Source organism: Lampris incognitus, chromosome 3, assembly GCF_029633865.1.
Source record: "Lampris incognitus isolate fLamInc1 chromosome 3, fLamInc1.hap2, whole genome shotgun sequence".
Taxonomy (NCBI): domain Eukaryota; kingdom Metazoa; phylum Chordata; class Actinopteri; order Lampriformes; family Lampridae; genus Lampris; species Lampris incognitus.
The window spans coordinates 114437678-114463676 of record NC_079213.1 but is presented as its reverse complement, the minus strand read 5'-3'; the positions used below and the strand labels follow the sequence as shown (position 1 = coordinate 114463676).

The window sequence follows — 25999 nt, the reverse complement described above, 5'->3', positions numbered from 1 at the left end:
GGTATGCACTGGAGAGAAGAGGAATGAAAGTCAGTAGGAGCAAGACAGAATACCTATGCGTGAATGAGAGGGAGGACAGTGGAACGGTGAGGATGCAAGGAGTAGAGGTGATGAAGGCGTATGAGTTTAGATACTTGGGATCAACTGTCCAAAGTAACAGGGAGTGCAGGAGAGAGGTGGAGAAGAGAGTGCAGGCAGGGTGGAGTGGGTGGAGAAGAGTGTCAGGAGTGATGTGTGACAGAAGGGTACCAGCAAGAGTTAAAGGGAAGGTTTACAAAATGGTTGTGAGACCAGCTATGTTATATGGTCTGGAGACAGTGGCACTGATGAAAAGACAGAAGGTGGAGCTGGAGGTGGCAGAGATGAAGATGATAAGATTTTCACTGGGAGTGATGAAGGAGGACAGGATTAGGAACGAGTATATTAGAGGGACAGCTCAGGTTGGACGGTTTGGAGACAAAGCAAGAGAGACAAGATGGAGATGGTGTGGACATGTGTGGAGGAGAGATGCTGGGTATACTGGGAGAAGGATGCTGAATATGGAGCTGCCAGGGAAGAGGAGGAGAGGAAGGCCAAAGAGGAGGTTTATGGAGGTGGTGAGGGAGGACATGCAGGTGGCTGGTGTGACAGAGGAAGATGCAGAGGACAGGAAGACATGGAAATGGATGATCTGATGTGGCGCCCCCTAACGGGAGCAACCGAACGTAGTATTAGGAAATGTGCTTCTTGTCCAGTGGAGAGGGTGCGTATTTGTCTATAAGCTGTCTACATGGTCTCTATCTGCTGCCGGTAGTTGTTTTTCAAATTAAAGCCACTTGATTAATCCGTGACACACACACACAGCAGAACACGCATGTTTAAAAGCCCATAACACTCAGACTTCTGCAAACCCGACAACATGCGTCACACGCTGGTTTAAACAAGGCATTAGACCAGACATCTATCTGGCCCCCAGACAGCTGTGGTGATGGATGTTCAACTCCTACAGAAGCTGAACATGCCAGGTTAACTGTCTCTCTCTCTCTCTCTCTCTCACATACACACACACACACATGCACACAAAAATATCCATATACACCCTCAACCCACCCTCTCCATTCTCCTGTGCTTTGAGAGTCAATTAGAAATTTCTGGAAACTCGTACGGACATCCGTCAGACAGGAAGGATAGATGGTAGTAAATAAGACCGAGACGACCACCGCCTGTTTATTCATCAGTCTGTTTCGCTCTTATCTCCAAGTAGTTAGCTGCTAAAGTATGAGACTCCAGCACCTCGTGTCACTCTTTAATGGGCTCTCCACGAAATGAGCAACTGTTTATCACCAATGTCACTCTTCTTAAAAGGACAGAGAGTGAGAGACTGTGTGTGTGTGTGTGTGTGTGTGTGTGTGTGTGTGTGTTAGTGGTGTCTTGGGTATTGTGTAGACGTTCAGAGACGTGGTGAACAGACGGCTGTCTTATTTCAGATGGGAGTGAGCTTGGTGAGACTTCTTAGACAGCGGCTCACATCTCATTATCTCACATCTCATCATCTCACATATCTCACCTCACATATCTCATCATCTCACATATCTCATCATCTTGCATCTCATCTCATATCTCATTATCTCACATCTCATCATCTTGCATCTCATCTCACATATCTCATCATCTCACATTTCATCATCTCACATCATCTCACATCTCATCTCACATATCTCACCTCACATCATCTCACATCTCATCATCTTGCATCTCATCTCATATATCTCATCATCTCATCATCTCACATATCTTGCATCTCATCTCATATATCTCATCATCTCACATATCTTGCATCTCATCTCATATATCTCATCATCTCACATCTCATCATCTTGCATCTCATCTCATATATCTCATCATCTCACATCTCAGAGGGATCAAACAGAGGAAGGAGGTTTGGATTCTGCTAAGCACAAATTATTTCTTTCCTCTTTCTTCACCAATTGTACCCGGTCAATTACCCCACTCTCCTGAGCTGTCCTGGTCTCTGCTCCACCCCCTCTGTCGATCCGGGGAGGGCTGCAGACTACCACATGTCTCCTCTGATACCTATGGAGTCGCCAGCCGCTTCTTTTCACCTGGCGGTGAGGAGTTTCACCAGGGAGACGTAGCGCGTGGGAGGATCACGCTATTCCTCCCAGTTCCCCCTCCCCACTGAATAGGTGCCCCGACCGACCAGAGGAGGCGCTAGTGCAGCGACCAGGACAAATACCCACATCCGGTCTCCCACCTGCAGACACGGCCAATTATGTCTGTAGGGGTGCCCGACCAAGGCAGAGGTAACACGGGGATTCGAACCTCCGATCCCCATGTTGGTAGGCAACGGAATAGACCGCTACGCTACCCGGGTGCCCCAAATTGTTATTTCTCATTTTGTATCAGCTACTCATCAGCTGAGTCTTCAGAGTGTGTCAGCAGTGATATAAGATCAGACTGCATCCATGTCCATTGTTAAAAACAACCTTGTGTAAGAAAGTCAGAGGTCAGAGGTCAGAGCCACAGCACCCCGACTGTAGCCGTCGCTCCAGGACGATTAAACAGAGACGCAGCCTTTCTGCTTCGAGATTTGAGGAGGAAAGAAATAAAAAACACGTACATTTAAATGTGTTTGAGTGCGTCTGTGTCATTGTACAAATATACACACACGTGCACGAGTGCACGTGCACGTGTGCACACACATACACACACACACACATTTCTCTGGCAGGCAGCTACAGGGTGCTGATTGGCTCATGTGGAGTGTTCCTGTTGAGGCTGAGAGCACCACTGCTGGAGACTAATTAGTATTAGTAGTAGTACCAGACCCACTGGAGAACATCCTGTCTACTCACCTACCTGTCTGTCTGTGTCAGTATGTACTGTGGTACTATGTTAGTACTGTTAGAGGTTCTGTTGTCTGTGTACCATGTGTATCAGTATGTACTGTGGTACTATGTTAGTACTGTTAGAGGTTCTGTTGTCTGTGTACCATGTGTATCAGTATGTACTGTGGTACTATGTTAGTACTGTTAGAGGTACTGTTGTCTTTGTACCATGTGTATCAGTATGTACTGTGGTACTATGTTAGTACTGTTAGAGGTTCTGTTGTCTGTGTACCATGTGTATCAGTATGTACTGTGGTACTATGTTAGTACTGTTAGAGGTACTGTTGTCTGTGTACCATGTGTATCAGTATGTACTGTGGTACTATGTTAGTACTGTTAGAGGTACTGTTGTCTGTGTGCCATGTGTATCAGTATGTACTGTGGTACTATGTTAGTACTGTTAGAGGTACTGTTGTCTGTGTACCATGTGTATCAGTATGTACTGTGGTACTATGTTAGTACTGTTAGAGGTACTGTTGTCTGTGTACCATGTGTATCAGTATGTACTGTGGTACTATGTTAGTACTGTTAGAGGTACTGTTGTCTGTGTACCATGTGTATCAGTATGTACTGTGGTACTATGTTAGTACTGTTAGAGGTACTGTTGTCTGTGTACCATGTGTATCAGTATGTACTGTGGTACTATGTTAGTACTGTTAGAGGTACTGTTGTCTGTGTACCATGTGTATCAGTATGTACTGTGGTACTATGTTAGTACTGTTAGAGGTACTGTTGTCTGTGTACCATGTGTATCAGTATGTACTGTGGTACTATGTTAGTACTGTTAGAGGTACTGTTGTCTGTGTACCATGTGTATCAGTATGTACTGTGGTACTATGTTAGTACTGTTAGAGGTACTGTTGTCTGTGTACCATGTGTATCAGTATGTACTGTGGTACTATGTTAGTACTGTTAGAGGTACTGTTGTCTGTGTACCATGTGTATCAGTATGTACTGTGGTACTATGTTAGTACTGTTAGAGGTACTGTTGTCTGTGTACCATGTGTATCAGTATGTACTGTGGTACTATGTTAGTACTGTTAGAGGTACTGTTGTCTTTGTACCATGTGTATCAGTATGTACTGTGGTACTATGTTAGTACTGTTAGAGGTACTGTTGTCTGTGTACCATGTGTATCAGTATGTACTGTGGTACTATGTTAGTACTGTTAGAGGTACTGTTGTCTGTGTACCATGTGTATCAGTATGTACTGTGGTACTATGTTAGTACGGTTAGAGGTACTGTTGTCTGTGTACCATGTGTATCAGTATGTACTGTGGTACTATGTTAGTACCGTTAGAGGTACTGTATCTATATGTGAACCAGGGCTTATTATTGTTGAAGGTACAGAAAGAATTGGGCGGCACACATGTCCTCACAAAAGCTGATGTAAGATGTCACAGTGTCAGTAAGGTCGCCCAGGTCTGTAGATGCAGGCACAAAAACACTCCGGTCACTGCAGTCAAGGCAGGCCTGGAGCTCCAGTGTTGACTCGTTAGAGGTCCAGGATTCTCCCTCTGTGAAAACTGCATGGCTTGCAGGAAAAGTTAACCGGTAATTACAGCCAGTTATTGGATGAACAAGACTAGGTTATCTTCCTGAATGGTTATCTAGTATCTACTGGTTCTCCAATGTAGCGAACTCGGGGGGCAGCCTGGGTACCACTAAAGCTGGTACATGAACCCGTGTCTCCCGTACCAAGAGTGACTACGTTAACAAGTCGACTAAAGGGTGCGACCCGTTAGCCAAGGGCTAGCGAGTCTACTCATCCATAGTCGTTACACGACCCCCCTTCTTCGAGAAGCGCATCCCGCGCTTCAGCATACCAGCTCCCTCACATCTCTGGGCGCACGCGCTTCCGATGGCCTCACGGTCTCACCATCCCACTTCTGACACCAGTGCAGCGAATTCAGGATAAAACCTAGGTCCATTCCCTCACAGTTTTATTCACAGACTATGCAGATTTTAGTTTCTGCCTGTAGGCTGGGATAAGATGAATCAGACAGTGATCAGAGAGGCCCAAGGCTGCACAGGGGACAGAGCGATAGGTGTCCTTTAATATTGTGTCGCAATGATCCCGAGTGTTTTTGTCCCTGGTGGGACATTTAACATGCTGTCTGTATTTTGGCAGTTCGTGGCTGAGGTTTGCTCTGTGAAAATCCCCAAGGATAATGAGCAGGGAGTCTGGATATTTGTGCTCCATGTTTGTAATTTGATCAGCCAGGTGTTTTAACGCCTCTTTAACACAGGCCTGGGGTGGGATATGGACACCGACCAGAATAAATGATGAAAAGTCCTGCGGTGCATAGAATGGTTTACAGTCAATGAAAAAGGTCTCTAAGTGAGGGCTGTATGAGTTCTTCAGTACTGAGAAATCCATACACCAACCTTCGTTTAGGTAGAAGCATATGCTGCCCCCCGGTTTTTCCCCCCATAGCTCCGTTTTGTGGTCTGTCCGGAGAAGCTGAAGTGCCCCTGTGTCATATCTCTTTTTCTTTTTCTTTTTTGTGGATCCCCCCCCCCCTTTTCTCCCCAGTTGTAGGAGAGAAGCAGGGAGGAGGGAACTGGGAGGAATAGCGTGATCCTCCCACGTGCTACGTCCCCCTGGTGAAACCCCTCGCTGTCAGTTGAAAAGAAGCGGCTGGTGACTCCACATGTGTCGGAGGAGACATGTGGTAGTCTGCAGCCCTCCCTGGATCGGCAGAGCGGGTGGAGCAATGACTGGGACGGCTCGGAAGAGTGGGGTAATTGGCCGGATACAATTGGGAAGTGGGGCGGGGGGAGAGATACATGATGGGAAAAGGTGGAATATTGATGTACGAGTGATCAAAGCAGTGGCACCCAGGTCATATGATGTCATAACCCCAGAAGGTAACACATACAGGAGAAATAGGAGGCACCTTCTCTATGTACCACCACAGACAGCCAGTACAAGTCAAGAGGACCATGGGATAGATTACACACACACCTAAAACACACAAGTACCTTCACCTGATACGCACACACAAAAGACAGACACACAACCATACCTGATACACCCATAGTCACTTGGCTGTACTGATCAAGACCTCGGCAAGACTTTTGTTAAAATGTTCAGGTAAAGTCAGTAAAAAAATTCTGTTCAGTTTGCCCGGTGGACAGTTGGAGATTCAAAAGTTCTTCCCTGCTGTATGTGGTCAGTGAGTGGGTGCTGGAAACTCAACAAAGAGACAAGAAGTACAAGAGAGCGCAGAACCGAGGCTACTGTCTGCGGTGCCATCTTGATAACGTCATGAATGTTGGTTGGACTTAGTTGAACTCACCTGCATGGCAATCAGCATGAAGTCTATCAGACTGCCGATCCCACAGAACCCAACTGTACAGAACTTCAACAGACCTGAGAGAGAGAGAGACAGAGAGAACAAGAGAGAGACAGAGAGGGAGAGGGAGAGACAGAGAGTGAGACAGACAGAGAGAGAGAGACAGACAGAGAGAGAGAGAGATGAAGACAAAGTGAATTAGTAATAGATATTTAATTCCATAATGTTTGTCAGATTTAAACTCCACATTCCTCGACAGTTCAGATTGTTCTTGCTCTCTCAGGGAAGCTCCCGGTAAGACTTCCTGATTTTCACTACACAGACTTGACAGAGACAAAGGCACTGAAAACACATTCTGCAGTATTCTAAAACTGTTCTACAGCAGGAAGACGTAGCATGAATTAGAGTCTCTAGAAGAATAGCAAAGGACATTTGACCACTTTTACACCCGGGTTTAACAAACCACCACATCCAGACATACATCCTGTAGTCCACAATCCCATCATGTCCTTTACTTTTACACCGGCTAGTCATATTTATATTTGTAGTAGTCGTAGTTATATTTGTTCTCATTATCCGAGCTGTGTCTGCACTGTGTATACTTTGTGCATACATTGTGTCTATATTGTGTGTACTCTGTATTACATTGTGTCCATACTGTGTTTACATTATCAGGAACATTTATGTCGTTTCATTTCATGTACGCAAGTGCATGAAATGAAACAAAATATAATTTCCCCCAGCCCACAGCAGTGCAACACAAAAACACACCCAAAAACTACAACAACAAAAAAAACCTACAAAAACTACAAAACTACAAAAACACAAACATCCAACATATTAAAAAAAAAATCACTGTGCAGGAGAGCGAACGCCAGCCAGGATGACTGTCAGAGCTGCCGGTCTGCATGGGCTAGCAGTTAGCTTAGCCTGCCCCGCTTCCACGTCCTGTCAGACCGCCCTCGGTGCTTCCTCTTCGGGCACAGCTCTGGGCAGGGCCGTGGTCCTTGGGCCCACTGGACGCAGCAGACCAAACTCCCCCAGCCAATCCAACGCCAGCTCTCCCAGCCAGACACCTTCGACACACCTCCCCGTACTCCACACAACGACACCAAAAACACCTCAGTCAACACCAGGTGAGGCCTCCATCAGACCACCCTCAGTGTTATCAGAACTGCCGGTCTGCATGGGCTAGCAGCTAGCTTAGCCTGCCCTGCTTCCGCATCCTGTCAGACTGCCCTCGGTGTTTCCTCTCGGGCGCAGCTCCAGGCAGGACCGTGGTCCCTGGGCCCACAGGACTGGGCAGACCAAGCTGTCCCAGCCGATGCAGCATCAGCTCTCCCAGCCATCAAACGAAGACACAAAATTAGACACAGATGTGGACAAAGACACTGCATGGACGGTACTGGGTGAAGCTGCTGTAAACGTGAGTTCACGCCGCCATCTTCCCACACCAGAAGCAGAACTGATTATTTCTACATTGTGGTCAGATTTTATTCTGTGTACAATGTATGGTAAAGGAATGGGTGGGAGGTCTAACGTCTGTCTCACGCCATCAAAAACAATCCTTTCAACAAAACAAAGATTTTCCACTGAAGGTTTGATCTTTAAAGCCTTACAGGTAATGGAGATGGAGAGTCGTTTGGCTGTGATGAAATTAAACTGCTGTGGCGATAAGGACTGCCACCGATTTACCGTGATGGGAGATGTCCATGTCGGAGTTGGGTGAGTTTGAGTAAAAGAGACGCGATGCTTTCGCTTCTGTCTGCAGGGACCAGGTCTCTCCTGTCTGGGCTGTAATATTTCACTAACATGAACTGGCTGGACAGACTGCATTCACACCTGACTGATTCTGGATGAGACCAGATCACAACACCAGCCAGACACCCCACAGAGGAGATCTGACAGATCCGATCACGTTTCAATAACAGTGTGCGTTTACATCTCGCATTAACATGCGTTTTTCCTGATCATTCATTCGTTCATCTCATCATCAGCCGCTTCTCCGGGGTCGGGTCACAGTGGCAGCAAGCTAAGTAGGGCCCTCCAGACCTCCCTCTCCCCAGCAACACCCTCCAGCTCCTCCTGGGGAATCCCAAGGCGTTCCCAGGCCAGATTTGACATGTAGTCCCTCCAGCGAGTTCTGGGTCTACCCCGAGGTCTCCTCCCAGTTGTTGGCCGTGCCTGGTAAACTTCCAAAGGAAGGCGCCCAGGAGGCATCCTAATCAGATGCCTGAACCACCTCAATTGGCTCCTTTCAACGCGAAGGAGCAGCAGCTCTACTCCAAGCTCCCTCCGGATGTCCGAGCTCCTCACCCTATCTCTAAGGCTGAGCTCAGACACCCTACGGAGGAAACTCATTTCAGCTGCTTGTATCCGTGATCTCACCCTTTCAGTCACTACCCAAAGCTCATGACCATAGGTGAGGGTTGGAACAAAGATTGACTGGTAAATTGAGAGCTTTTCCTTCCGGCTCAGCTCCCTCTTCACCACAACGGTCCGGCACAACGTCCACATTACTGCCGATGCTGCACCAATCCACCTGTCAATCTCCCGCTCCATCCTACCCTCACTCGTGAACAATTTTTTCTGATCAAGATCACAAAATGATACCAGGTGTAAATGGGAGAGATTATCGGCACATCCAGGAATATGAAGTTGCAAGGCAGCAAAACTTCAACACTTATAAGTCTCTGAACAAAGCGCACACTCAAACAACCAATACAAACTAACCCAAAGTCAACAACAAACTGTTCGCATCACATCTAACTGACACACCGGTCAGCTGAGATCATGGCTGAAGCATTCATTTTAAAAAGACAAAAATAAGTTTTCAAGCCCTCTACAAAACGGCAGTGGAGTGTGAAGTGTTCTTCACAGCAGCTGCATGGTTTTAAAGGGTGAAGTGGGACTGAACACTTAACCATCCAACACAAACAACTTCATTCAATTTTCACATTTTCTACTCAACATCACATATTAAATGCTGTAACACTCAACATAATACTTGTTGAACATAGGAAATATTCAAACAATTTATCTAATTTAGAACATCCAATGTAGCTGAGGATCATGAAGATTTAATAAGATGACAAAAGTGCAATTACATAATTTATTTCCTTAAATGATTAGCACGTACATTAGTTATTAGTAATCAACATGGAGATCATGATATTCCGCAGAGTAACGAGGATTCTCATTAGAATTAAAATCAGGATTATAACCACGTTCATGCAGCCAGTGGCTGAGAACAAAAAGGTCTCTTGTCCTGATGTATTAGTAGGTCTAATGGTGCTACATGCCCCCGATAAGAGAGAACACCACTCTCATTTAGTCAGAGAAACACCATAAACCAATTTAAAACAGAAGAGAATGACAAAACGGGCGGCACGGTGGCGCAGTGGTTAGCGCTGTCACCTCACAGCAAGAAGGTCCTGGGTTTGAACCCCGGGGTTGTCCAACCTTGGCAGTCATCCCAGGTTGTCCTCTGTGTGGAGTTTGCATGTTCTCCCCGTGTCTGTGGTGGGTTTCCTCCGGGTGCTCTGGTTTCCCCCACCATCAAAAAGACATGCATGCTAGGGTTTATATGCCTGTCTGTGCCCCTGACTGAGGCATGGCAACACGAACTGGAGTTGGTCCCCGGGCACTGCACAGCGGCTGCCCCAGGATGGGTTAAATGCAGAAAAAGAATTTCCCCACGGGGATTAATAAAGTAGTGAAGAAAATGAATTCAGTGGTACTGTCTCAACCTCAATTTATGGAAGCCCCGAGAGCCAAGTGAGAAAACAAATAAATTCTGGTGATCCATCTTATAAGTCTGATCTAAATTGCTTTCTCTCCTGTGCCTATGACTTAAGAACAGGTGCCAAGGACCATGTGGTGGCTGCAGGCGCATCAGCCTCTCCATGTAAAAAGCTGTCATGCGCAGGCGTCCTCCCGCAAGGATCAAATCCGTAAACATCCTGAATGAAAGCGCTGTGGTGATCAGGAAGAGGTGACGGGGGCAGGACAGTGATGTCTGGCAGCCCCTAGCCACAACCTGGCACACAGGCGGTGGGTGTATGATCAGTCGCTAAGCCCTAGGACTGAGGCAGAGGAGCGTCTCTGCTGCTGCACCCATGACTGAGCAGCCTTATTTAGGATCCGCTCTGCTCACCGCAGTTGGGGAGGGGGCTAGAAAAGGTGCCCTAAACATAGTCTATGTCATACCCCCTGTGGTGTGCCCTAAACATAGTCTGCCTCATACCTCCTGTCTGGACCACCACATTCAGAGGGATCCCCACCATGTGGTCAGAAACAGAAACTCGCATATTTTGGAGCCTGGAACATACGAACCCTCATGGACAGTCAATCCAGCAATCCACCTTAACGGCGAACTGCCATCATGGCTGGAGAGCTGGGAAGATTCCGGATTGATATTGCCGCACTCTCTGAAACCCAATTGGCCGATGAAGAACAGCTGAAAGAGGAGAAGGGTGGTTACACTTTCTTCTGGAAAGGAAAAGCAGTTGATGAGATGAGGATTCAAGGTGCGGGCTTTGCCATCAAAAACAGCCTCATTTGCTACTTTGCTGAGCTTTCTCTGAGCATCAATGACAGCCTGATGACAATACAACTGGTGCAAGTACCCAAAGCGTCACTGTCATCAGTGCATACACTCCAACCCTTGACTCACAAGATAAAGTAAAGGAGACCTTCTATGCCAACCTTCTTACCAAGGTCCCAAAGGAGGATAAGCTAACCCTGCTTGGAGATTTCAATGCCAGAGGTGGACTAAATTACAACTTGTAGAGAGGCAAAATTGGCAAAGAGGAGTTGGAAATGTAAATTCCAACAGTATCCTGCTGTTAACAACATGCTCAGAACACAGCCTAATCATCACCAACACACTCCTCCGCCAGAAGAAAAGATTTAAAACAACCTGGAGGCACCCTCGTTCCAGCCCTCATTGACTACATTAGCATCAGTCAAAAAGACTGATGCGAGGTACTTAACACTAGAGTGATGATCAGTGCAGATGACTGCTGGACTGACCACTGCCTTATCCACTCCACTCTGTCCATCCATCTTTATCTGAAAAGAAGAGTGTAGAAAAAGGAAAAGCACCCAACGCTCAACCCCAAAAGACTTACTGATACCTCCTCTCATCAACAGTTCCAGACCATGCTCAGTACATCAGTGCCCAAGCAGTATCCAGATGCTATTGAAAGCCACTGGGATATGCTCAGGACTGCAATTACTGGCACCTGTAAAACCACTCTTGGCAATGAGAGGAAAAACCACCAAGATTGGTTTGATGAGGATGACTGGGAAATCCAACGATTAATCAACATCAAGAGGCAAGCCTTTACGATCTGGCAAAATGACATCAGTTGCCAAAATAAACAAGCTGCCCATGCAAGAGCAAAGTCAGTCGTCCAAAGCCGGGTCAGCGAATTGAAGAACCAGTGGTGGACAAAGAAGGCCCTTGAGACACCTTGTAGACACTGGGGATACCAGAGGCTTCTTCGACGGTACGCAAGCAATATACGGTCCCAGCCACCACCGTCTAACCCCCCTCCACTCCAAAGAAGGGCACACACTGCAAACAGACAAGTCAATCAAAGAGAGGTGGAAAGAGCACTACCAGCACCTTTTAAACCGGGACTCTAGCCCTGAGATGGATGCCCTCCAACAACACAACAACTCCCTCAAAAACCCAAAAAGGAGGACATGACAGCACCACCTAGTCTACGAGAAGTCCAGGATGCCATCAAGAAGATGAAAGTCAACAAAGCTGCTGGTCCTGATGGAACACTGGCAGAAGAACTGAAGGCAGGTGGACCTACACTCCTCAGACATATCCATGCCCTGCTACTTACTACTACTACTTTCGGTTGCTCTTGTTAGGAGTTGCCACTGCGGATCATCCGTTTCCATTTCTTCCTGTCCTCAGCATCCTCCTCTGTCACATCAGCTACCTGCATGTCCTCTCTCACCACATCCAGAAACCTCCTCTTTGGCCTTCCTCTTTTCCTCTTCCCTGGCAGCTCCATATTTAGCATCCTTCTCCCTGCTACTTAAAATATGGGAAAAAGAGGATATCCCTGTGCAACTTGGGGATATATTCATTGTCTATTATCTTTAAGAAAGGGGACAAAACTGAGTGCCGAAACTACCATGGCATTTCCCTGCTTTCCACTACAGGGAAAGGCCTGACTAGGGTCTTGGCTAACAGACTCTTCCCAATATCAGAGGAAATTCTGCCAGAATCCCAGAGCGGTTTTTGTCCTAACAGGCGCACCATGGACATTGATTTTACTGCCCGCTAACGCCAAGAAAAAGCCTAGGAACAGAATCAACCATTTTACATGACCTTCATAGACTTAACCAAAGCTTTTGTTTCCATAAACCGCCAGGCCCTCCTGCTAATTCTGTCAAAAATAGGCTGCCCTGAGAAATATATGAGAGTACTAGGACTACTACATGATAATATGTCAGCTAAAGTACTCAGCAGTTATGGAGACAAGACAGAGTCCTTTAAGGTCCACACAGGAGTAAAACGAGGCTGTCATTGCCCCAACCCTGTTCTCTGTCTTCACTGCCACCATCCTCCACCTCACAGGTCCCAATCTGCCTTAGGGAGTTGAAATCATGTACAGAACTGATGAGAATCTTCTGAATATCAACAGATTGAGGGCTAAAGATAAAACCACCACCACATCCATCATTGAGCTGCAGTACGCCGATGACAACGCCTTAGTGTCCCTCGTAGAAGAGGAAGTACAGAGCATACTGGACACCTTTGCAAAGGCATAGAAGCAGCTTGGCCTTGCCATTAACATAAAAAAATCTAGGGATGCACCGAAATGAAAACTCTTGGCCGAAACCGAAAACCAAAAATGAGGAAACCAAGGCCGAAAACCGAAACACCAAAAGAAATTATCATGTCAATTATTAGAACCATTGCATTTATGGCTATGACTGTGTACTAACCTCACTAAAATCAAGGCTTTGCAATTCAAAGAATAAATCAATTACAAAAGTATGAAAATATTTATTTAGCACCGACATTACAACAATGCATAATATAAATTAAAATTCAAAACAAAATGTTTAACTTGACCCCACTCATGTATACATTAAATAATAATGTACAGGCCTATAACTGACTGGCCTGCTGAAAGATTGTAAAATTAAATATGTTCTCTCATAAAAACACAAAGTGCATTTAAGTCAAGTGCCTTTTAATTTTTTCTCTGTAGGACTACCACAACAAAGTACATTCAGAACAAGAGCAACTGCTGAAAGATATAACAATAGTTTCTCTGTAGGCCTACAACATAAGTGTATCAAAACAAAGATTGCCATAGCCTGTAGGCATTTAACAACAACAAATGCACCAAGAACTGTGGCTGTGCAAAGTGGAAAACAAATATTTTAACAATAGACACACGTCCATTCTACTTCTTGAGGTAAAGTGGCAGGTTTTTCTTGATGAAGAGTAGCTTCTCTGCTTTATCACAGTGAAGTCTGTTCCTCTTCTCATCGAGAACATGAGCTGCAGCACTCAACAGTCTCTCGCTGTCAGTGCTTGTGCACGGAGCAGACAAGTACTTGTGTGCCATCTTTGCCAGGTCAGGAAAGCGGCCATGGTTATTTCTCCTGTAGGCAAGAGGGTTATCACTTCTGGAGATGGGGACTTCAGACAGATAACCATCCAACTGTTGAGCGGTTGAGCTTGTTGTCTGCCTGATATTTGAGAAAGATAAAGGGCCAGTGCATAAACATTTTTATCAAATAAAATAAAAACTGTCTAGCAGAAAAATAAACTCCTCTGATAGTCACATATAGTAAGTCAGAACAGAATAGCCTACCTATTATTTGGGGCACTCTCTTGCAGGATCTCATTGAACATATCAGACATGGAAGGTGCATGCCCCTCATCTGGTGCAGAGAGACGAGTCCTTTTTTCTGCGCTCTGCTCTCCTCCCGCGCTGTGCGCCGGTCCGTCTCCAAGCGGGTTGTCCACATCCATCGCGGCCCAGATCATTTCACGTGCACGCTGCTTTAATCCCACATCCAAGTAATGATCCTTATAACGCGGATCAAGTACAGTCACGATGAAGTGCAGAGGATCCGAACAGATCTCAGTGAAAGGTGTGTTGACAGACTCTTAAGAGTGTGCTTTTCATGGTTTTCACTCCGTGGTCCGTCTCAACCTCTTTGCTTAGAAGACGCTTTAGTGCCGCAATTAACGGAATAACGTCTGCTACAGATACATCAGCGGAGCTGACCTCTTTAGTTAACTGCTCAAAGGGGGCAAGAAGAGAGAGAATGTTCTCTATTAAGACCCACTGGTGGGAAGTGAATGTCGCGGGGAGCTCGTGATCTGCGCTGTATGCAGCCAAGACTCGCTTTTGCACAAAGAGGCTTTCCAGCATGTAAAAAGTGCTGTTCCAGCGTGTACCCACGTCTTGTTGAAACCGCTTTATTGGTGTTCCAAACTGATCTTGCATAGACTGTAAGCGGGAATAGGCCAGCTGAGAACGTTTAAAGTGGCCAACAATTCTTCTGCCTATAGCCAATACGTCTTTTACGCTGCGCTGAGACAACACTCCCTCATTCACAGCCAGATGTAGTGTGTGGGCCATGCACCGTATTCCTTTCAGCTGGCTGTCTTCTATCGCTTTTGCCACATTTCTTGCACTGTCACGGACTATGGCATGCACTTTAGATCGGTCGATATGCCAGGTGTCGAACATATTGGCGAATGCAGCAGAAATGGCTGCTGCTGTATGTGACCCTCTAAACTCTTGTGAATGGAGCAGAATCTTTTGCAGCTTGAAATCTGCATCGATCCACTGTGCGGTTAGACTGAGTATACTGGTGAGGCTGACGTCTGAGCTCCTCCATATGTCGGTCGTGAAACTGATAGCTGTGATATCTGATGCTGTAAGCTCATGGACATGAGTTGCAACAACATTAAACAGCTCAGGTTAACACACGTCTGAGAAATGCCGTCTGCTTGGCACGGCATAACGGGGCTCAATGTGATCAATCAGCCTACGAAATCCCACATCTTCTACGACAGAGAACGGCTGATCATCTGAGGCAATAAACTCCATAATGTTTTGTGTTATGCCCTTTGCCTTAGCTTAGCACCATTACTGGAAAACTTTCTTGTCTTTTCAAATGAGTCCGCTACAGACGGAGTGGGCGTGCTCGGGTTGACTTTTCTTTTCTGCGCCGCATTCTTCTCATATTCAGAATGGCATCGGGATGTTTGGATTTCAGGTGATAAATTAAACCCGACGTGGAGAAACTCTTTGCAGACACACCCCCTCTTGAAATTTCAGCATTGCATGTTTTGCAAATCGCTATCCGTGGGTCTTTCTCCAAGATATTGAAATACGTCCACGCCGCAGACATGTTGGCTCTTATCCAGATGACCGTGTGCTGGCTGTGCTTTTTGCTTGCGTCATCACAATTCTGTTTTGGCCGTGTTGTTTCGGTGATTTAGGTCTTTCGGCCGAAAACCGAAAATGCACTTTTGGGCCATTTTCGGCCGAAATTTTTCGGTGGCCGAATTTTCGGTGCATCCCTAAAAAAATCATATCCTGTACCAACCCCCACCCAACCGAAATATGCCTGCTTGGCCCCCATCAATCTCTGTAGACAACACCAGACTCAAAAATGTCTAACAGTTCCCATATCTTGGCAGCCCTGTCTCCTCCAAAGCCAACATTGACATTGAAATATATCAGCGTCTCAGTTGTGCCAGCCAGGCCTTCTTAAGATTGAGTAAAAGGGTTTTTGAAAACTGCCACCTTCAGTCCAGAACAAAAATTTTGGCGTAAAAAGTGGCAGTGCCGTCCACCCTACTGTATGGGTCAGAAACCCGGACCACATATAGCAGGCACCTCAATGCATTCGAGGCATACCAACAGCAACGCCTCAGGAAGTTCCTTAAGATCAGCTGGGAGGATAAGCACAACAACTTCAGCGTCCTCGAGGAGACCAACATGTGTACTATGACTGCCACCATCACACAACATCAGCTGAGATGGACTGGTCATGTCCTCCGCATGCCTGACTCTGGCTTCCCGACACAAGTCCTTTACTCCTTTACTCTGAGCTCGTGACAGGACACGATGCCCCGGGAGGATAAAAGAAGCGATATAAAGATAACATCAAGGCCCACATCAACATGTTTGACATCGACCTTAACACCTGGGAACAATCAGTGAAAAATACACAGCAAGCAGCAGAGTAGTCCGGCCCAAACCACAACGGGCAAGGATAAGGACGGTGACACTGCGGACAGTGACACAAGTGACCAACAACTCAGCTCTGGCCAGGCAAACTGACCTGCCCCAGCCCACAGGCGGCTCACCACTCACAGCACACTACAGGACAGCTAGTGGCAGGTTAGCGAAAGCGCCAAACAGACTGAACCTATAGAAAGGATTGGATTCTGGGTTTTGCTGAAGTTAGAAAAGTTGAAAGGGGGGTAGGGGAAGAAGTTCTGAATCTGAAAAATATGGTTTACTGAGTGTATAGATGGTTACTCTTACATTGGAGGTACACAGGGAATTGGTCATATAAGGGTTATGTTAACTATAAAAAGGGAGATGTTACATGGGACTGTTGGTCTAAGCCCCTCCCCTAGCACTGTGTGAGAATGGTACACCCCAGCACGAAATAGGGATTGGGGTGTTATGTTATATTCATGTGACTATAATAAAGAACAACAAACACTAAGTCATCATTAATTAGCTATTATGGTTAACGAGCAATTAGCATGAATGCTAACTTAACATTGGAAATCACATACACGCGAGCACGATTAGTATCGGCATGGTTTAACTTTTTTACACGAACTAAAACTGCTACAAATAACTATCAGGTGATTGTCACAAAAAGGTAAGCGCTTAAATCAAATACAATGGATTACTTACAGACATACTAAATATCCAGGGTTCAGGCAGAGAAAAATTAACAAAGAAGAAAGAACAGCTGTGCTTGCAAAGCTCTTCCAAGTACAAATCAAACTATGGCAAGTCTACATACGACAAACAGCATCACACGGTCAACACTCTGCCAGCCATCTTAAAGGGGCAGAACACGTTGCCCACTGGGGACCGGGGTTCGCGCCCCGGTCTCGTCAGATCCGACTATGGCTGGACTCAACGAAGCAGCAATAATTGGCAACGCTGTCTTTGGGAGGGGGGCGGAGTCGGCTTGTGTTCGTCACATGAATGCGTCTATGTGTGTGGGGGGGGAAAGCTGTGGTTCGGCCTGGATTCGCCTTGTCACGAAAGTGGCGAGGCGTCTCCTTCGAGACTACCGGCCGGAGAGATGCAGTTGGCGAACACATGCAGTACGAGGGTGGGCGTTTGAACTAAAAAAATGGGGATTGAGCGGCCACTAAATTGGGAGGAAAAAAAAAGGGAAAAATCAGAAATAAATTTATTTTTAAAAAAAAGAAAAGGGCAGCACACTCCCCGCCTGGTATAATGTATTATACCACTATGTCCCTTTAAGGAGTAGCACAACTTCTGAGTGGGTCTTGTATTCACCCTGGAGGAGCCCCCTTTAACCACCCTTACCTCCACTTTATGGACGATGTTATCTTGACCAGGAATGGTATTTATTATAATAGGCCATTCATTCCTTTTGGCCTGGCTGACCTTCAGCAAGCTAGCATCTCCAATTTGCAGGTTAGATTGGTCTGCTTGCCATCTCCTCCTTGGCTGGAGTGTTGCAAGGTACTCTTGACGCCATCATCTCCAGAAAGAGTCAGCAAGATTCTGGACTTGCTTCCACTGACTCCAGTAGAGATCCTTAAGGTCAAGGTCACCTGTCAGAGTGGACACCGAGTCGATTTTCTGTTTTAAAAGCATGGCAGGAGTGAGTACAGTGGGCATGTCCGGATCCGATGACACAGGAACTACTGGCTGTACGTTCATTAAGGCAGTGACCTCTGCTATCAACGTGACGAGAACTTCACGTTAAAGACTAGGTTAGTGGACCCTGAGCACCATACCATCTAAAATGTGGCAAACAACCCCTATCATTCTTTCCCACACCGCTCCCATGTGGGAAGAGTGTGGCAGATTGAAGTCCCAAGTGCAGCCCTGTTCTTTGAGGTAAGACTGAAGCTCTGCATTTTCTAGCGTTATACTAAGTTCTTTGCAGGCACCAACAAAGTTTGTCCCATGGTCCGAACGAAACAGTTTTGCTGGACCCGATTGCAGTGAATCTTCTAAGCGCATTTATGAAGCCTGATGTAGATAGAGACTCAACTACCTCTATATGTAATAATAATAATAATAATAAACCAATCTTATATAGTGCTTTTCAAGTACTCAAAGACACTTTACAATAAATGCAGTGAAACAAGACGACAGATGAACATAACACAGACATACAGGGGTGGATGGGAAGGGGGGCTACGAGAGGGAGAAGTGGCAGCCACAGACGATGCCAGCAGTACTCTCCCACTTGGAAAGATAAAAAGGGAAAGAAAAACAAACATCAAAAATCACATAAATCACAGATGCAGGTCAAGCGCTCAGTCCCTAGCCTGCCCCAGACCAGGGGTGTATGAGCGGACGGGGGGGGGGGCATGAGAAGGCAATGGAGAAAAGGTGTATCTTGAGACGGGATTGGAAGAGTGAGAGGGATTCTGAGTCTCTAGTGATTTGGGGAAGTGAGTTCCAGAGCCTGGGAGCTGCTCTGGAGAAGGCTCGGTCACCAAAGCCGCAGAGGTTGGACCTGGGGGCAGAGAGAAGGGAGGCTGAGGTGGTTCTGAGGAACCGAGAGGGTTGGTAGGGGGAGAGGAGATCGGTGAGGTATGGGGGGGGCAGTTTGTGAAGGGCTTTATAAGCAAGAACCAGGAGTTTGTAATTGATCCGGTGGGAGATGGGTAGCCAGTGGAGGTCTTTTAGGACTGGGGTGATGTGGTGCCAGGATTTGGTGAAAGTTAAAAGTCGGGCGGATGTGTTCTGGACCAGTTGGAGTCTCTTGGTAGAGCTAGCGCTGATGCCATGGAGGAGTGAGTTGCAGTAATCAAGGCGGGAGGAGATGAAGCCATGGATCAGTATCTCAGCAGCAGGGCGTGTGAGAGAGGATCTTATTTTTGCAATGTCGCGAAGGTATATGTACTGCTCTTGGGACCAAACAGGTAAACATGACGGCCCAGTGCTGGCGTTCTAAGAGGCCTCCCCTGGTACGGCGAGCACAGACGGTCCATGGCCTAAATATGTCTAATCCAACGTATGTCAACGTGAGTGTGGGCAGCACGGTGGCGCAGTGGTTAGTCCTGTCCCCTCACAGCAAGAAGGTCCTGGGTTCGAACCCCGGGGTTGTCCAACCTTGGGGGTCATCCCAGGTCGTCCTCTGCGCTGAGTTTAAATGTTCTCCCCGTGTCTGCAGTGGGTTTCTCCGGGTGCTCCGGTTTCCCCCACCATCAAAAAAGACATGCATGTTAGGGTTTGTACTCCTGTCCGTGCCCTTGACTGAGGCGTGGCAAGACAAACTGGAGTTGATCCCCGGGTGCTGCATGGCGGCTGCCCACTGCTCCTAGCTACACAGCTAGGATGGGTTAAATGCAGAGCGTAATTTCCCTACGGGGATCAATAATGTATCTAAAAAAAAAAACCCCAAGAAACAGGGAGGCCTGGAGCCTGGCTATCCGTTAAGCTGCTGGGCACTACAACCGCGACCTCCACCGTGCTGATGACAACAAGTGCAGACTCAGAGAGGCGCAAGTTACCGGAAAGGCCCAAACCACATCCTCAAACCACTTCTTCACACTCTTGCCCACATTGCCCCAAAATATGCGGATCTAGGATCGGCATCTACGCCCACCTGAAGACCCACAAGAAGGACAGTCATACTCGACCCCGTGTGACCGCCAATGATGATGATGGTGTGTGTGTGTGTGTGTGTGTGTGTGTGTGTGTAGTTTATAGTTACCTATTCTGTATGTAGTTTGTGTTTCTATCTGTTCTCATGAAAAGCAGAGTTCATGGCTATCTCTGAAATTTCCTTTACAAATTATGTTTGATTGATTTTGAATAGATGAATAGACAGACAGCTGGACAGATCTAATAGAGGGCTTTTAGCTCTCCTCTGACTGTCTGCATGCCCCCATCTTATGTCTCACTGGTCAAGGTCTCCTAAAGACCAGACTGGTTTGCTAATATTTACTTTTAAACCCAGTTGGAGCCCTGGGGCGGCACTTCAGCCGTGCTCTGGACTCCATCCAGCGGCCCTGTCAGTCATCGCCAAGCACAGATGAATGGAAATATTAATTGCAAGCCCAATTTGACAGCTCAGATCCAGTGACTGAAGTAATTACTCCAGAGTTAACATTCATGCAGTTGGAGCCGCCTGTGGCAGGGTGGACGGGCTCTGTGGTGAAGGAAGGAGTCAAGCACACCAGTCATTTCCACACAGACCCCCCCCCCAACAACAACAACAACAACAACACCAGAACATACAAACATACACACATCCTTGCTGATCCCATTACACAGAGGGTAGTGGTTTCCATCAAGAGTCCTCTCTATAAGAAATGTGCCCGGGTCATCAGCTGTTAGCTGCGTTATCCTGTTTATTGAGCCACTTTGCTCTGTCCGTCCGTCTTTGAATTGTGTTTATGGTAACTGTACTTTGTGCTATGCCATTCACCCGTGGTCCACCTCCACAGGCCTGGCTGTATGGAACTGAGGAGAGAGTTGAGGTGAGGTGATGGAGGATGTGTGAGGTAGCATACCCAGAGCTGGATATCCCAGGTAGAAACGATCAGCTCCCAGCCAGCCGAGGAACAGAGACAAGGCCACGGCCACCTTGTAGGAATATCCACTGCTGTATGGACCACACAGAAACACACACTAGTCACCACGATGACCTCTGAACTTCATTTGTTGCATCTGTTGAATAAGGCTGCAAGGAGCATTATCGTAACCTAGATTTTTGATGTTTTGTTTTTAACACATTACGATGTGAATTCTTTTTTTCTTTTTTTTTGGACCCCCCCCCCCCCCTTTTTCTCACCAGCTTCGCCGTCCCGGTCGCTGCTCCACCCCCTCTGCTGATCCAGGGAGGGCTGCAGACTACCACATGCCTCCTCCCATACATGTGGAGTCACCAGCCACGTCCTTTCACCTGACGGTGAGGAGTTTCACCAGGGGGACATAGTGTGTGGGAAGATCACACTATTCCCTCCAGTCCCCCCCCCCCCCAAACAGGTGCCCCAACCGACCAGAGGAGGCGCTAGTGCAGCGACCAGGACACATACCCACATCTGGCTTCCTACCCACAGACAAGGCCAGTTGTGTCTGTAGGGATGCCCGACCAAGCTGGAGGTAAAACGGGGATTAGAAGCGGTGATCCCTGTGTTGGTAGGCAACGGAATAGACCGCTATGCCACCCGGATGCCCCTGAAGTCCTTTATTCATTGTGACTTCTGCCTCTTTTTTTTTTTTTACCTTGTTTTGCTTTTTCTAAAGCATTAAAGCACTTTCTAACATTTGTTTTAAGACATAAAATACAAACTGAGATTCTTAATAATGATGTCGTTATTAATACAGTTGAGCTGATGTTTTCACCTTGTATGTTATCTGTCATGTTCTCACATCCATTTCTTTTTCTTTTCCTCGCTGCTCAGGGTAATTAAGATTTAGTCATCAATAGTGCTGTATGTCACAGAAGTGACTAAAATGGGTTGTTACACCATTAAGAGCCTGCTGTGTGTGTGTGTGTGTGTGTGTGTGTGTTTGTTCCTTTAGATTAGTGCATCAGAATATCGAGTACTTACACATTCCTGCAGGTAATACTCTTATTGAAGCCCACCTCCTCGCCACTGAACCTGAACTCGGTACCGTTTGCCAGGCGACAGCTGACGTTGGGGGCAGGAAGGCACTCCACTGCAAATGGAACATTCACCGTGATGACAAGCAGGCTATGAATCCCCAGACAAGAGTACACACCACCTCAAATCCTGCACCCTGGATTACTAACTGGATGACAGGTGGTTGAGAGAGGCATCAGTTTATTTCAAGGATTAAATCTGTATTAGACGTGGAATGTGGAGGTGTAAAACAGGGACAAGCTCAGCAAGAGACAGAGACCAGCTGTTCAAACCTTCTTTTTTTTACCCAGTGCTGAGCACTCCCACCCTGTCCTAGCTAAATGTACTACAAGTCACCAGGGAAACGGGATAACTGAATGACACATTTAACATCCATAAACTTTATTTCATTAGTGTGAACAAAACTCACCCCATGCGGTCACGTCCTTGCAGTTCTCCGGCTCCTGTGTGGCTTCATCTATCTTTGGATCTTTGCAAATATATTTGAGTAGCGTTTAGGATTAGAGCTGGCATTCAGAAATACAGAGTTTCAAAATACCAACATATGAATGAATATCAGCTTGCACTTGACTCGGTAGCGGGTGGACAACCCTACTGTCCCAGGGGTACATACTATATATTAACTTCTCAACACAAAGGTGACTTGAAATCTGTCGACTGTCAACACAGAAAGAGAGCCTGTTACTTCGTGTACAGCTCATCTCAAGTCAGAGAAAGTACCTTAAGTCAGCAAGACTAAGCACCTTTAGACCTCGTGCCTAGGACGTTAACCTGCTCTCTTAAGCTACTTCTGAGAGAACATGTGGGCGGTGGCAGCCGCAGCACCTGGGGACCAACTCCAGCTCTTCTTTCCATGGCCTTGGTCAGGGACACAGACAGGACTCTTAACCCTAACATAGTATCATAGCAACAAACCACCTCTTCTTCTTCTTCTTCTTCTTCTTCTTCTTCTTCTTCTTCCCTGTTTGCCAGGGGTCGCCACAGCGATCTTGATACCATCGGTACCCTGTGAGGGCACAGCACCGATGGCGGTCTCGTCAAGCCGCACAATGATTTGATCATATCAAATCAAACGGGAGAGCTGATTTCCCATGAGCTGGACCTTGACAGCCAAGCTGTGAAGCTTTACACAGACAGCAAACTTGTGCTGGGTTACATCCATAACACCTGTCTATGTAGCCAACCAAGCCACCAGGACCCGAAAGGCCACACACCCCGACCAGGGGTATGACGTAACAACGGATGACTCATTTCAGTTTTAACACGTGCCTGCACATTGTTTGTAATGACAATAAATGAAGTTGAATTGAACTGATCACAATCCAGTAGACCATGCCACTAGACCTATTCCAGCGGGTCTTTTGGGACAAACGGCTCGGTTCCGTGGTGTCCTGCGTTCCTCCAACAAGCAGAAACAAGAGACTCCGCGGCTGAGACAGAGAGCAACCTCAAGCTTGTGGAGCCGGAGACACATGCGGTGATCCGGGCACAAGTCACTGCCTCCTCAACCAAGGCTTTTGGAGGAAATCTCAGCTCGCATAAGATATCTATATATAGCTATATCTATATACATATAGATATAGATATTGTAGCGAATTCGGGGGACAACGCAACCACAGGAAGTGCCGCGGCCGGGACGCGAACCCGTGTCGCCCGCACCGCAGGAGGCATCGCTAACCGCTAGACTAAAGGGTCAGTCCCGCCGGCCAGCGGCCAGCGTGTCTTCTTATCCATGCACGTTACAATATATATATATATATATATATATATATATGTATATAAATGACATAAAAATCACATACGTTTTCACATAAACTATTTTCAAAGAATTATAAAAGACCAAGTAGTGTTGTTGCTATGACCATCCTGAAGATAAGGATCATAGCAACAAACCACTAATCCTCAGCACTTGCCACAGCAATGTGGCCGAGGAGGGCTGAGTCCCCTCATCCGGGCGCAGCGTCCACGGCGCCGGACGCGGCCCGGCAGCCGCACCTGTGGACAGGAGCGCTGCGCCCGGATGAGGGGACTCGGCCCCGCCTGACCCCCTGCCCGGCTCACGGAGCAGCGTCCGGACGCCGAGCGAGCGGGGCACCCGACGCGGGCCGTGTCTGAGGCGAAGCCAAGGATATTGGCCGAGCCGTAGGCTGTCACAGCGGTCCGCGTCCTCCGCCAGCACGGCCCTCAGGTGTGCGTGCAGCAGGTAGAAGACGACGCTCCACAGTCCGGAGCGTACAACCAACAGCTTCCTCCAGCGCGCCGCCATCTTTCACGTCTCCGCGCGGGACACGTGACTTTCGATCACGTGACTTCGCCTCGCGGCGGCGGTCGGGCGGTCACATGACGTCGCGGCTTTTAAAGCGACGGCGTCCGCCAGCCGGGCGGAGCTGCTGAGAGTTTTCGGACTTTTCACGTTTATTTTATTAATCGCGCGCGCGAGCTCGCGACTCGCCGTAGGCGGGCGCACAGCGCCACCTGTGCACGTGACATAAACACCACTGACGGAGGACTAGACGCACGATAACACGAGCCTGAAACTTGTGCGTTTGCTAGCCGGCTAACTCGTTAGCCTCGCGTGTTGCGCGGCTGTGACGTGTGGAGGATAAATAAGTTGGGGCGCCGTCAGACCGCCAGGACCCCGACGCGGCTCCACCACTGCGGGGTGGAGCAGAGAGAGAGCCCCTGCGCTGAGGACCCGCACGCTGCATGGTGGCGCTGGCTTGGAGCCCTTCCGGGTTGCCTCCAAACTTCCATAAATGCACCTGTTGTATGCAAATGAGCTGGGACGTCTCTTCCCGTCTGCCGTTGCGTGTTTGGACCGAACATGCAACACACACACACACACACACACACACACAGCCCATTGTGTAGCGCTGCGGATAGCTGTGCGTGGTTGTGCGTGTAGTGGCTGAGCCCGCCCTCCTTCCTCCTCCGCCCTCCTCAGGTGTGCACTTCCACTTCCTGTTCGTTACAGGTGAGGCGCTCCGGACCGCCGCGAGGAGCTTCCCGAGCAGCGCAGGTAGGTTCCGCGCAGCGACACCGACGCGTCCATTTGACAGCGGGGTTCTGGAGAGTCTCCGGCGGCCCACGTGGCCGCGCCGGGGTTCTGGGGAGTGTCCGGCGGCCCAGCCCACGCAGCTCGTCCGGCTCCAGGTGTGCCCGCCCGCCCCGGGCCGCGGCCGGGGGACGGCGCGCCTCGCTCTCGGGTTTTCCTGCTGCTGTGACTTCCTCTGCGTGTGCAAACGGGCCGCGTTCGTATTCCGCTAGCGGGCTTCAGTGGTGCTGACACCGCGGGGCTGGGCTGGGCTGGGCTGGGCTGGACTGGGCTGGGCTGGGCTGGTTAAAACACCAAGTGGCCTGCTTTTAAGTGCAACTGAAACTCCAGATGTAAAGAAAAGGGTGCAGACGACCACCAAACGGCGTGCGCACTGTTCAGGGCTACTTTCTAGCCACTTGTTGGTTAAAAGCAGCTGCAACTCTTATTGCTTTGACTGGACTAGGGACTCTGAGACATTGTGTGAGACTGATGCTGAGGCTCGGATGGACTAGACATGCGTCTGCTGATGTGCTGTCTAGCACACACGGGCTGCTGTAGTGCCACAAAAGGGAGAAACGTGGTGCTGCCACGACAGTGCTGACGTCTCAGGGCTGTTTGTTGCCTTCCGGCCCTCGTGGCCAGCTGGTTGACGGTTGTGCTAATACACCAGGTCTGGTGTAGCTGACTCCCCCTGCGTAGCTGGACTAGGAGCATGCCCCTCGTACAGACCGGCTGGATGCCGGACTGGAGAGGTGGGGGTTACTGAGTGTATTCAGAAAGCTGTGATTGGAGCACTTGTTGAATTGAGTAAATCTGGTTCCACCAGGTCAACGACACCGCCACGATAACCTCTGGTGTCCTAGAAGCACCCACTCTCACAAAGGCGAGTGTGTGTGTGTGAGTCTGTGTGTGT

At 48.0% G+C, this 25999-nt stretch overlaps 1 protein-coding gene across 1 annotated transcript in view; it reads right to left on the bottom strand.

The window, feature by feature from the left end:
• Positions 1–24824, bottom strand: part of tm2d1 (TM2 domain containing 1) — a 37103-nt gene extending 12279 nt beyond the window's left edge. The window contains exons 1-5 of the mRNA XM_056277785.1: positions 24177–24824; positions 22459–22527; positions 21996–22104; positions 20952–21043; positions 6191–6264 (exon numbers count right to left, since the gene is read on the bottom strand). Coding sequence (XP_056133760.1) covers positions 6191–6264; positions 20952–21043; positions 21996–22104; positions 22459–22527; positions 24177–24315 — 483 coding nt within the window. The 5' untranslated portion in view covers positions 24316–24824. The remainder of the gene's footprint in view (positions 1–6190; positions 6265–20951; positions 21044–21995; positions 22105–22458; positions 22528–24176) is intronic.
• Between the last annotated feature and the right edge of the window lie 1175 nt (positions 24825–25999).